The 13,128-nt window shown below is 45.1% G+C and overlaps 2 protein-coding genes and 1 long non-coding RNA gene across 4 annotated transcripts; 1 reads left to right on the plus strand and 2 right to left on the minus strand.

Moving 5' to 3' along the window:
• Positions 1–2,120: 2,120 nt before the first annotated feature.
• LOC125510855 lies at positions 2,121–4,465 on the minus strand. Of its 2 annotated transcripts, XR_007284775.1 has the most exons (4): positions 4,326–4,465; positions 4,031–4,185; positions 3,306–3,457; positions 2,121–2,764 (listed from the first exon to the last, which is right to left on the minus strand). It is a non-coding gene; the product is annotated as an uncharacterized LOC125510855 (long non-coding RNA). The 2 variants fall into 2 exon arrangements; XR_007284778.1 differs by lacking the exon at positions 3,306–3,457.
• On the plus strand, positions 3,307–5,575 carry LOC125510838 (aluminum-activated malate transporter 12-like). The gene is made up of 6 exons (XM_048676112.1): positions 3,307–3,649; positions 3,736–3,876; positions 3,952–4,224; positions 4,342–4,469; positions 4,600–4,743; positions 4,871–5,575. Exons 1-6 carry the CDS (start codon positions 3,373–3,375, stop codon positions 5,498–5,500), a joined length of 1,593 nt encoding a protein of 530 aa, XP_048532069.1. The 5' UTR covers positions 3,307–3,372; the 3' UTR covers positions 5,501–5,575.
• Positions 5,557–9,118, minus strand: LOC125510846 (DAR GTPase 2, mitochondrial-like). The gene is made up of 8 exons (XM_048676123.1): positions 8,909–9,118; positions 8,681–8,794; positions 8,473–8,550; positions 8,204–8,351; positions 8,007–8,077; positions 7,532–7,628; positions 6,245–6,432; positions 5,557–6,058 (listed from the first exon to the last, which is right to left on the minus strand). The coding sequence occupies exons 1-8, from the start codon at positions 9,068–9,070 to the stop codon at positions 5,795–5,797; spliced, it is 1,122 nt and encodes a 373-aa protein (XP_048532080.1). The 5' UTR covers positions 9,071–9,118; the 3' UTR covers positions 5,557–5,794.
• Between the last annotated feature and the right edge of the window lie 4,010 nt (positions 9,119–13,128).

Consider the following 13,128-nt stretch of genomic DNA (forward strand, 5'->3'; position numbering starts at 1 on the left):
CAAGCTTGCTCTTGCTGCACCGCTCGCTCTCGGAGCAGGAGGGCTCCCTCAACTCCGCCGACCAGGCGTTCCTCCTTCCCCGTTGGCTCGAGAGACCGGGCACGGGGCGAGGGAGCGGGGCATGGGGCGGCTCGATGTCGGGCTCCGGCTGCAGGATGTCTCCTCGAGCTTCTCATCGCCTCCTTCCCCGTCGACGCTCGCGCTCCTCCGCTGGGCGCGCGCCGAGGAGGTCGTCGACGTTGCCGCGGGCAAGATGCTCGACGAAATGCCGCTCCATTTGTGGGAGTCCAACACTGCTCGTGGGGAGGCAACGAGTGGAAAATTTTGACCCCCCGGGCCAAAGTTCTCGCCGGCAGCCCCCAGGAGGCGAAAAAAATGCCTCCTGGGGGGGGCAAACGGCTGGAGATGCTCTTAGCCTTTGAAGTAGAAGTTGCCCCCTGGTTTCGGCACTTTGTATATTTACATACGACATTTGGTTGGTTTGGCTCCTTTTGATCCTGGTCTCCTAGTCGTGGACGACTTGTCTCCTTTACGCCAAAACTTGTCTGACTTCCTTGTTCGGAGTTTTGGGGTAGCCCTATGGCATACTTCATTCTTCAGATGTGGACTCCTGGCGGGTCTCGATTATGTGTTTGGAAGGCCTCCTCAAAGCGTACAACTGGATGTGGGCTTAATCCCACTTCCCATAGACACCCATCACGTGATCATCTTTGATATCTTGCTATAGGCCTTCTCCAAGTCGATGAAACTGTACGAAGATCACCTCTATAGCCGATCTCTCATGGATAAAAAAATTGTTTTCTTACATTCGTCTATCTTATCAAACAATGCTCAATTACTCTCTTCCAAAGCTTCATAATATGACTAATTCCTTCGCGATTAGTACAACTTCGGATGCCCCATTTATTCTTGAAGATGGATATACTAGTGTGCTCTTCGTCCACTATTTAGACATCTTATTCTAACAAGAGATGCTCCCACGGGCGGCCATGAGCGAACCCTAGTCGCCGCTCGCGTCACACCCCAACGCCTCTCCTAGCCGCCATGGGCAAAGCCTGCATGACACGACGATTGTGGGGCCATTTCCTCCTCCAGTTGGGGTTGGCCACTTTGATGGGTGCTCGACGTGGTGAGGTAATGCAGCGTAAGGTGACCTGGAGGCATCTCCCGCAGAGAGGCGAGGTGGTGCGCCGCGAGTGTGCGGGGTGGCCTGGCTGGTGCGGATATGCCATGCGTGGGTCGCATCACGGTGTGAGGTGTTGCTGCGTCTTGGGCGAGGCTGTGTCGGGACGCACGACGCGGGCGTGGCGCTGGTGCGCTTCGGGGGTGCGCATGAGGCCCGGGCAACATGGATATGCATCGCGTGGTGGTCGGTTGTGGTGGTGTAGCTCCGACGGCATTGCAGCTCGGGTGGCGCGGCTCGGTGACCCTGGACGACGCGGGAGGGTGGCTCCATGCGATGAGTGTAATGGAGCTGGTCTCCGATGGGCGCAAAGTGGCGTGTGTGGGGGCGCGTCAGCGTGTTGATGTATGGCTACCGTTTGAAACCATGGTGCTTCTTGGCATGAGGCATCGCTCCTCTGCTCCCTGTCGGCATGGTGCTCGATAGGGTGCGGGGCTCGCGCTCCGTCCGATTGTCCAACGTTTGGTCGGCCATTGATGGATCTGCCACCTTGTGTTGGAGCTTGGTCGTCGTTGGCCTTTGTGAGGTGCGATTGGTTGTGGTGGATCTTGATACTTCTTTATCAATGGGCGTGTTCGATGGTGGTGGTTGGTGGTCTTGACGGCGTTCGCGCCGGTTGATGTGTGGTGAACGGTGTGTCCAGAGCTTGGGTGAAGACCTTGTCTCGGCTATGTGTCGTGACCAGTGATGGCAACGAGTGTAGGTGTCGCTGACCTCCACGAAGACATCGCTGCAACACCCCTCTCGCACAGATTCAGTCATCAGTGTAGTTTCAAGGGAAAACCTTATCATGTGTGATCGAATGATGGCAGCACCTTGGTGTCATTTTCCCCTTGGTTTATGATAGTTTTCACTCGATTTTAAATTTTAAATTAATTAACTGGGCAAGTACTGCTTAAAAAGTCTTTTTTTTGCCTCCATTTCAAAAAAAAATATCTAACAAGAGAAAAAATAGTTGTTGCTATCACTAGTAAAAAAACAGAAGTTTTGTTTTAGAAATCACGCAATGATACAAAGGCTTAGCGACAAAAAAACAAAATTATACCGAAATTAGTTGTGATCAATGCGAACGAACCCAAAGTCCAGCACCAGCCGTGCATTTCAAGTGCGGGTTTGACACAAGGCCACCAACCAGTTCACAGGTGTGCCCTCGCCTGGCAAGGTGTCGACCACCGGACGGCAAAAAGAAATCCGACGGCAGAGCATCACCGCAGCTGGCAACGCGGCCGCACGACCAATCTGAACCCGGCGACAACCGTGACCTTCGCCCTACACTACAACCTCAAGCGGCCATCCGCACATGTCGCTCTCCACCACCGCCGGACCGGGACCGGACGAGCCGGCCATTGTCGTCCAATCAAGGCGCGCACACGAGCAGCTTGCCGAGGCCGGGGCCTTTCCCAACTTCCTCTTCACGTGAACTCATTCAGCCGATGGTCCAGTGCAAAGTCAAGGCCGCCATCACCACGTATCAGCGTCAGGAAAAGGAGAAGTGCGTATCGTCCTGTGATTCGGCGAGTTGCTCAACAAACGGGAGGAAGGTGGCGTCCTCTCCCTTCCTGATATTTGGGACACCTACACCTGCGGCAAGGGCGAACAGAAGATGTTTAGTCACATATCAGTGGAATTGCGTGTCCAATCTACGACGGAAAGCAGTGATGGTCATGCTCCGTAGGTCGCAAAATGAAGCGGAGAATTCAAATAGGTAGAATATATCTGAAGAAAACTAGAGCGGGGGGTGGTTGCTGTGAGGAGAATAGGGATAACAGCATTGTCTACACGTGTCAAAATGTACTAAAATGCTACTGCAGTTAGGTGATATTCTAGATTAGTTAGTTGGTTGTTTACACCACAGAGTTCACAAAGATATATCAAAAGGAACACGTAAAGATAGTAGCAAGCTGGTGAATTTATTTGCTACCATCACATGCAAAGAACCAGTAGACAGCTATCAGACTTACTTTTAAAGTCATGCACGACAGCAACATTCCAGAAACCACACGAAGCCACTTTTCGCAACATCGTTGAATTAACGAAATTTAGTATGTGTAAGGTTACGTGCATTATTGAAGCCCAGACCTTATATAACGAGCTTATGGCGTAGGGAGCGAGCATCACTTACTTATGGTTGGTAGCATTGCCATCTTTCAAGGAACCTGAGCATTCATCTTCAGCCCCAGGCTGCAAGAATGGCTTGTGCTGTAGATCCCAGCAGCAACAACAAGAACAGCTTGCTGATGCTTCCTGAGAGAGTGAAGAAGATCAGCAGGATTCCTGCTTCGTGGTGGGCGTACGCATGGAGTATTGGAAGAGAAGATCAAAGGAGAGCCATTCATGCTCTCAAGGTCGGGACAGCTCTTACACTGGTCTCACTCTTGTATATACTAGAACCTTTGTTCAAAGGGGTGGGGAAGAATGCAATGTGGGCTGTCATGACAGTTGTTGTTGTGCTCGAATTTACCGCAGGTAATCTACTACCATTATATTGATCATAATATGTGTTATATGTGTAGTAGTTCTTGGGTTTCTGACAAGTGAGTACTGATCAACAGGTGCAACCATATGCAAAGGTCTGAATAGAGGATTCGGAACAGTCATAGCGGCATCTCTAGCATTTATCATTGAACTTGTAGCAGTAAGATCTGGAAAAGTTTTCCGTGGTTTCTTCGTGGCTTCTTCAGTATTTTTAATAGGTATGAACCTTGTAAAATTGGAATTCAGGATGGCCTAATTGATAGTATCTTATGCCGTAGCATTTTCAATGACAGGATTCGCCGCAACGTATTTGAGATTCTTCCCATCCATTAAGAAGAACTATGATTATGGAGTGGTGATTTTTTTGCTAACCTTCAATCTGATAACGGTCTCAAGCTTCCGCCAAGAGAACATACTGCCTTTAGCACGAGATCGCTTGAGTACAATTGCTATAGGGTGTGCCATATGCCTATTTATGAGCCTCTTCGTATTGCCAAACTGGTCGGGAGAGGACCTCCACAGCTGCACTGTGCGCAAATTTGAAGGATTGGCAAGATCGGTTGAAGGTGGGTATCGTCACATATATGATGTTAACATACTAACTATTATCATACTAATAGCCTAATCTTTAAATGTAACAAAATATCAGAACTCAGTAGTATCTTACCAAAGAAAAATTGCAGGTTGTGTAAATGAGTATTTCCGAGATCAAGAGAAGCATGATAATATTCTTGATAAGCAGACGTCAAGAGCTTCCATTCATACTGGGTATAGAGAAGTACTAGACTCAAAATCAAGTGATGAGTCCCTGGTAAGTAAATCACCGTTTGATGCTTCAATCTTCTTATCCTTTTCTCTGTGCAAATGTTTTTTATCAGATTGATGTCATGGATGTCTCTTATTTCAAAAAGTATATGCCCTCAATAATAACAATTGGCCAGGCACACTATGCAAGCTGGGAGCCAAGACACTCAATGCAGTGTTACAGTTACCCATGGCAAAAGTATGTGAAGCTTGGATCTGTGCTTAGACACTTCGCATATACTGTCGCTGCACTTCATGGATGCCTCGAATCAGAAATTCAGGTACTGAAAAAAACTTATGATATAACATGCTTTTCCAGATTTCTCTGACATATCAATATTATTTCAAGCAAAACCATCTTTCTGTAAATAACCTGTGCTCACAAAGTTATATTTATCGATGTTGAAGACTCCGACATCCGTCAGATCACTATTTCGAACCCCATGCACTAGAGTTGCACGAGAGGTGACCAAGGTTCTACAGGAGCTTGCAGACAGCATAAGAAATCACCATCGTTGTGCCCCTGATGTGCTGTGCGATCATCTTCATGAAGCACTACAGGATCTAAACTCAGCAATAAGGTCACAACCACGGCTATTTCTCGCCTCAAAACATGGATCTGCCAATAGTCATATGCTAATGGAACTGAATTCAAGCAAGCATGCCGCCTCAAGAACTGCTCTGCCCTCATTCAAGACTGATACAGCATCGATATTAGAAAGGAAGAACACAAAAGCAGATCAACCATCAGAACGCAGTGAGAGGAGCACATTAGGGCGGACGCTAAGTAAGATAGCTATCACAAGCCTTGAGTTCTCTGAAGCACTTCCATTCGCTGCTTTTGCTTCGTTGCTGGTAGAAATGGTAGTACGACTGGAGCTGGTTATTGAGGAAGTAAAGGAACTGGAAAGGGCTGCAAATTTTAAAGAGTTCACTCGCCATGACCATCTGACCATTGATATCGCTTGCAAGGAGGAGAAGAGAAACAATGATGGTGTGCGATTAGGCAGCCACACAGTTTCTCCTGCAGCTGAATAAACACTCATGGGTAGATCAAAGCAGCAGTGTATAGATCATTCTGAAAATAATATGTATTTATTCTTTGGTTAGAAAGAGATGAATGGTGTGATTTCAATAACTACTGTTTAGCATGATATACATTTAGGTGCAATTAAATATTCTCCGTCTATCAATCAGTCGTTTGCAGATGTCCCAGCGATCAGACTTGGAAGGATTATCAAGTGAATAGTAATTCACCTGTTTTCCGGACTCAGTAAGTAATGATTTGTATCCACATATATCCTTCTCTGACCTGTGTTTCACATTGGATGATTATGCAGCTACTTCCTGCCTAACATCTGTAACATGGTCCAAGGTATAATGGCCAAGCCTTCCTGTGCGATAGAGATTGAGTAATTTGACAGCGACAAGTTTATTCCTATCCTCAATTGTTTCAGCAGAAATCCTGAAAGCTTTCTGCAAGTGTGTAAACTGGATTTCTACCAATCTTCTTAAATCATTCTCATTTCCTAAATCTCCCTGAAAAGATGCTATGGTCTCGGAAAGCGCTTGACGAACGGCTCTAACGATAAAATCCTGCACATAAATAAAGCGAAGCAATTAAAACATGGCAGCTAGCTAAAAGTATGCATGTCAGAACCAAGAATTCGATGCTCTTAAAAATCATTATATAATGAGAAATATATCCATTTTCTAGCATTAATAGTAAGAAATTGCAATAAATATTAGGATGTAATACCTAGAATAATCATCGATATTTACCTGGGTATGATCTGAGGAATACTGCCTTTTAGTATGGCAACTCCTGGTGGGAATTGCATCAGCAAAAGAAGATTTATCTCCGTCTAGATTCAGGTTCTCCCACTCACTGCATTCCGTCCTTAAGTTAAAAACTGTAAGAAGGAATTGTGCAATCTCATACTCCTCTAACAAGGAATCCTTAATTGCTCCTGAAATAGAGGTGCATGAATCAGATAATCTTTACCTAATAATAAAGCAAATTGGGTTTCTTTCGTCCGTCATGGCATTTTTCAGAAAAGTCCCTCTATTTCAGAGAATTCAACCCACAGTTCTGTTTTAAGTTAAAACGAATCGTTATTTTCGTATTTTACACAAACGTCCCTATCTTTTCTTGAAATCAACCCGCCGTCTGGGTTTAAGTCACACCCGAACCGTTATTTTATATTTTTTTAATACCCCCTGATGTTTTAGATAATTCATCCGCGGATCATATTTAAGTCAAACAAATGCTTTTTAAAATCATCCATATCTTTTAAACCGTAACTCCGATTTCAACCTGTTATATATGAAATTTGATTAGAAAAATATGTAGAATATGAATATGAGATTATTTTTACCTGTTAAGTATTTTTAAATATTATTTTGGAATATATTTGAGTCAAACAAAATGATTTTCTAAATTATCTGTATCTTTTAAACCGTAACTTCGATTTTAACATATTATATATGAAACTTTATTAGAAAAATGTGTGAAATCTAAATATGATGTTAATTTTACCTGTTAAATATATTTAAAATATTTTTATGGAAGCAAACTTATAATTTATAGCGCAAGATTCATTTTTTTTTTCATAACGGCGGCGATCCGGATTGCAAATAAACACTCAACTATAATCATATACGGAAAATAAAACATCGATAACTACACATGCATACCTCTGAAAAATGTCGTAGGGGAAAACAACAGATTTCTCATCGCGAGAATGAAAGAAAGCGAGCGAGAGAGAGAGGGAGAGAGAGGGAGAGGGAGGAGAGAGGGAGAGAGAGACGCCTTAGGATTAACCATATTCAACACACGTTTTTTGTGTGAACACCGAGGCCATCGCCGGCGAGGGTGAGAAGGAGGATAAACGGCAACACAAATATGATGCCTTGCGAATATAAAGGAGATGGACCTATTGTGGTCTGGAGTGATGGTTGTTGAGTTAAGAGCGTGTGTTATGTTTTCTCTCCCGTTGCAGCGCACGGGCTCTTTTGCTAGTAATATATAATGACAAGTGAAACCTTGAACTTCGTAGGAGTCTTTACCTGTCAAAACTAGCCTGGGACCAGATTCATCATTCGCAAATATAGGAGATAGAACACCAGGAGTGTCTAACACATATATATTTGGATGACTGGCAACCTGAAAACCAGAAACTTCCTGTTGTTAAGATTTAAATGACACATTACAATCATATAAATAGTTCCCGAGCCATGGGATATTGGGTAGCAGAGACAAGAAGGTGCAAAAGACAGGCACTGCGGCTATTTCTGCAATCAGCATGCTTGAGTGCTGTTGCAATTGTATAAAGACATTTTCAGACCATTGGTCAATGTGAACAGAAGTAACTCATATGATGCTTACATTGAGCTCGACTGTTAAATAAGAGGGTTTTCCAAATGATTCAGGTAATTCTTTTTCTTTTAGCGAGATAAAGTACTACCACATGTTCTTAGAAGACCAAAAATCATTTTCCTTCATTCGACTGTACAACACAAGGTATTAAATCAATCAAAATACCTTGTAGCCACTTATATCTCTGGTTTCTCCGGGATGGCTGCTGACAATCGCATGCTTGAGCTTTCCCTTCTCTGAAAGACAACCCAGCCATTGTCACACAGCAATCAAATCACAATCAAAGCAACCATAGTAATAGGAAAAATAAGGTGCATCAAAATGTTATTACGAACAGAAAGGCAACAAGTAAACTGCATCACCTGCTGCCCCAATCCTTCCAATTTGATGCATCGTATTGATGATGGCCGACTTGCCGACATTAGGGATACCGACCAAGAGAACAGTCCCTGTGCAGTCGCTCACCCCAAGCTTGATCTCCCTGATCCTCCCACGCACAGCATTCAACAGCTACATTAGAGTTGAAATGAGCCCCAATTAGATACAGGAATCGCATAATAATCATGAATTTAGCCGGTAAATCGATGCACTTAGAATGCACTTGAGACGACACTAGCACGGCTCTAACTACCTCATTGATGCTTTCCCTGCTGTGTGAATTGACCGCGATGCACGAACAGCCCCTTTGCTTCATGAACGCCACCCACTTCTGGAGCAGCAACGGCGATAAATCATACAGTCAAAAGACAACTTGCGTATGTCAGAACTAAACATATCTGCAGGGCGCCAAGCAGTTGAAATCTCCCCCGTGTGGAGCGCGGGGTTCGTGAATCGGTTACCTCGGTTTCGGACGGATCAGCCAGGTCGGCCTTGTTGAGCGCGACGAGCCGACGCACATCGGGCTCCCACGGGGAGCGGCGGTGGAGAAGCTCGAACGCTGAGGTGGCGGGTACCTGCGAGGGAGAGGGAGAATCCACGAGCTTGTGAGTTGTTAGTCGAATCCCGTCTCGTCTGAAAGGTGGAGAGTAGAGTAGCGAGAAGGACGGTGGCAGTGGCGGCGAACGTACGCGGGCGTCGCGGACCTCGAGGACGAGGTCAACAAGGGGGAGTCGGGCGCGGATGGCGCGGTCGGCGGCGGCCATATGACGGCTGTACCAGGCGCCGGAGAGGCCGCGCACGGCCGCGCCCAGGCGCTGCGAGAAGGCCTCCGCCGCCGCTGCTCTTGCCATTGCAGACGCCGGACCAGGCGGGAGTGCTTGATACTGCGGTGGGCCGTAGAGTAAGACCCAGAAGGATTATCGCGTCGGCTAATGGGCTTCTTTTCTACGCTGAATTTATCGTCGTGGGCTCGAGCTTCCAAGGCCACCTGCGCGATTAGACTGTGTCTGCGTTCCAATTAACGCCAAAAAAAAAACGTAACGCATTATATACCCCTCAAAAAAAACTTAACACATTAATTCTCAAAAAAAAGTAACGCATTATATTTCTCTCAAAAAAATACTTAATGCATTATACCCCAATCAACATAAAAAAAACTTTAAAAAATCTAACGTGGCATACTTTTTTTGCGAGTAAACTTCCGTTCTATTCATCTTTAATCTTGACAGCATAACAAACACCAAAAATACTAAAAATTACATCCAGATACATAGACCACCTAGCGATGATTACAAGTATTGAAGCGAGCAGAAGGCGCGCCATCGTCATCACCCCTGCCTCGGTGGAATCAGGCAAAACTTATTATAATAGACAATCGGGAAGTCATCATGCTAAGGTCTCATAGAACCAGCACAGCAGAACAGCAACCGCCGCCGATGAAGAATAACGTTATACTTTGTTCTCACAAAAATAAACTTGACGTACTAAACGTATTACTCTCACAAAAGAAACTTAACGTGTTACATGTTCATCAGTTGAATATGATGTGGAGAGTGATCAATGGATGGATTTCTGCTATATGTGAGCATCTTTATTATTACGGTGTGAGAGAGCCATGCTGATTGGTACTTGTAACATTCAGGAACTGTCGGTATTAGATCACTCTATACCTGCTTTTGGGGGATTCCTATCAACGATCGACCCCAGTTGTGTACCGCACATTATCTCCTATTTCCGCAATTTTTCATACGTCATCACTAACAAAGTAGTCATGTTTTTAACTTTTCATGTATTATTGCTAGCATACGTTCAATCATTTCACTTAAAGTTAGGCCTCGATTGGAGCGTGAGAACTCAAAAACGCAGGAAAAGAAAAACTATAGAAATTGAGATGTCGTGTAGCATGAATTCTCTGGATCCTTTTCGCAAAAAAAATTACATGAATCCAATCCAATACAAAGTAGTACTCCAAAACTTTCGTTTGGATACTGCGCAGGATAAATGTGGGAATTCTAGACACAGGGAAAAGAAAACATGAGATAAAACCACATGTTTTTTCCTTCAAAATTCATATGGATTGCTCCTCATTCCATAGGATTTTCACATCAATCTTGGGGAGCCATTTCTTAGTCCCAAACTGAACCGTGGGAATTTTCCCTATAGAAATTGAATCTTCCAAAAATTCTATAAATTTATTTATTTCAATAAGGGCCTTAATGAGCACACAACATGAAGCGTGAGAAGCGAAGAGTAGGAGGGCGTGCAAGGGCCTGAGGCCAGCGCATCATAGCTCGCACAGTCACACCTAAACCTAAATCCCATATGTTGTGATTACGGTTGACATTACGCAAACTTGATGTTAGTGTTGTTTGTTGGATCGACTGCATATGAAAAATTCATTTGTATATTACTGCAGAACAACCTAATAACATAAGGCAATAAGTTCTTTTGCATTGCAGAAAACATGAGGAATAGGTTAATTGAGAAGCTAACATTATCATTTGTCAGTTATGCTTCAAGAATTAAGCGAAAAATAAGTTCATTGCTTCAAGACGATTGTACATATCGCGAAGTACACCGTTACAAAATTTTGTTGTCAATGAGATTATTGATTTATTCGATGGGCTTGGTGGTCGTAGGGGTACATTTGGACAAATAAACATGTTGTTTTGTTTTACAATGGTGCCATGATTCGACATAGACACTATATCTAATGTTTGATGTATCGTTGTGTAGTATATTTGGCGGGCATAGGTTGTCCTTTTTAGCCTATATGGTGGTCATAAAGGTACATTTGGGCACAATCAGAGCCAAGATTTGATCAAACCCTGGGCCAAAAGAAAAGGATGGGTATGAAGGTTTTTTTTATTTGCACCTCCAACTACTCCAATAAAGTACTCCTAAAACACAATATAAAGTATGGTTCAAAGTAAGAAGTCAGGAAAAGTTTTTCCCCTAGGTCTCTCCTAGGGTTCTCCTTATCCCCTGCGGCGCCCCCGCTAGGGTTCCAACACTACCGGGAAGATCTCTCGATCTCCACGTCGGCAGACCCCTGCGATTGATCTAGCTGAGGGTTTGCGGCGTTCTCGATCTCTGGAAGGGTTCGCATGGCGAGCATGGCAGGACCAGGCGACGGGAGTGGGTCTTCGGGGCAGAACTCGCAGGACCGATCTGGGGCTACAATTCTGGAGGACGTGTTTCAGGGACTGAATCTCCATGGGGAGGAGGAAGAGGAGCTTGACCTGTCTGGGGAGGTAGATGAGATTATAGCGGATAATCGCTGGATTGCAGTGTTTAGGGTTCATACTCAGAAACCGTTTAGCCATGTCTCGTTGTTCAAAACACTGCATAATGCATGGGCGGCGGCACAAGGTGTGATCTTCAAGCCAAAGGGGCCTAACCTATTTCTGGCGCAATTCATGTGCCTGGGAGACTGGAATCGTGTGATGGGGGGCGGCCCGTGGATTTTTCATAATGCAGCAGTGGTAATGGAAGAATATGATGGCATATCTGATGTCAGGCGGTATAAGTTAGACAGAATTCCGGCTTGGGTGAGGATCATGGGAATCCCTGATGGACTAGTGAAGAAGACGTCCGTAGCAGAAAAGATAGCGGCTAAAGTGGGTATCCCTCCTTTCAGAGTGGTTGTTACTGAGGGAAGGCTGAATCCCTCGAAGTAGGGCAAGAGTCTACCTAAAGCTTGATATGCCACTTGTCAGGTTTGTACCGCTTACGCTAAAGGAGAGTAAGAGGTACCCAGTAGAATATGAAAAACTCCCAGACTTCTGTGATTTTTCCGGCCTTTTAGGGCATCTTGTGATGGAATGCGGTGATGGAATTCATGATCGGAAAGCATGTGAATGGGGGACTGGCTTCTGGTGAATTATGAAGAACAAAATGATCGTGGTGCGGCAAGTAGAGGGGCACCTCGGGGGAATCCAGGCAGTGGCATAAACAGAGGTGGTTGGAATACTGAAAAACAGAATGAAGGACACCCCAAGGAGCATGAAAGCATGGAGGTGGGGGAGGAGAAATCACAACCAGAAGGTACGGCTAGCTTGAGTGTAAGGAAACGTCTGATCTCACAGGATGGTAAAATAAATAGTACAACAGATCCATCAGCTACTCCTCCTGAGGGGTTTGTAAACGACAAGGTTCTGCTCCTTGAGAATGCGGGTGAGGAGCAGATTGACAAATCGCAGATGAGCACACCTCAGAAAATCCATGATCATAAAAGGTTGAAGGCAGTAGTTACAGCAGGATCAATTCATATATCGGCGTCCTCCTCTGGGGAGGATCGGACGCAATGAAACTCATTAGTTGGAACTGTCAGGGACTTCTGGGTGCCCCGACAGTTCGGTCGCTTCTGGATATCCAGAGGCGGCATAAGGCGGATGCGTTCTTCCTGTCTGAAACGCATCTGGACGAAGAAAAGGCAGAAGCTTTGATGATAAAGATGGGAATGGACCACAAGATTGTAGCACCAAGTCTTGATGGTAGGAAGGGGGGTTTGTTGCTAGTCTGGAAGAAGGAGGTGAGGATCTACTCCCGGACTACTACATTCCACTGCATTGATGTTTCGGTAGAGGAAAGCGATGGGAAAGTTTGGAGACTAACTGGCATATATGGTGAGCCTAGTTGGGATAATAAGGAAAAAACATACCGGCTCCTACGTGATCTTCATGCCCAGTCCACCCTCCCGTGGGTAGCGATTGGGGAATTTAATGAAATTTTGTATTCGTCGGAGAAGGAGGGAGGAGCCCCCCGACAGCAAGCCAGGATGCAATTATTCCAAGATGCGTTGAATGACTGTTCACTGGAGGATATTGGATACAATGGGGACAAGTTTACGTTTTTCAGAGGAGGACTACGTGAACGTCTAGACCGGGCTGTGTCTAATGCAGAATGG

The sequence above is a fragment of the Triticum urartu genome, chromosome 1 (assembly GCF_003073215.2).
Source record: "Triticum urartu cultivar G1812 chromosome 1, Tu2.1, whole genome shotgun sequence".
NCBI classification, from domain to species: Eukaryota; Viridiplantae; Streptophyta; class Magnoliopsida; order Poales; family Poaceae; genus Triticum; species Triticum urartu.

Bases quoted from the DNA above. Each gene is read 5' to 3' on its own strand.
- LOC125510846 (XM_048676123.1), bottom strand. From the start codon at position 9,070: ATGGCAAGAGCAGCGGCGGCGGAGGCCTTCTCGCAGCGCCTGGGCGCG. The intron at 8,795-8,908 runs GTACGTTCGCCG...TCTCCCTCGCAG, and splicing joins TCGAGGTCCGCGACGCCCGC to GTACCCGCCACCTCAGCGTT. The intron at 6,433-7,531 runs GTAAAGACTCCT...CCTCTATTTCAG, and splicing joins TCCCAGGCTAGTTTTGACAG to GAGCAATTAAGGATTCCTTG.
- LOC125510838 (XM_048676112.1), top strand. From the start codon at position 3,373: ATGGCTTGTGCTGTAGATCCCAGCAGCAACAACAAGAACAGCTTGCTG. The intron at 4,225-4,341 runs GTGGGTATCGTC...GAAAAATTGCAG, and splicing joins ATTGGCAAGATCGGTTGAAG to GTTGTGTAAATGAGTATTTC. The intron at 4,470-4,599 runs GTAAGTAAATCA...ACAATTGGCCAG, and splicing joins AATCAAGTGATGAGTCCCTG to GCACACTATGCAAGCTGGGA.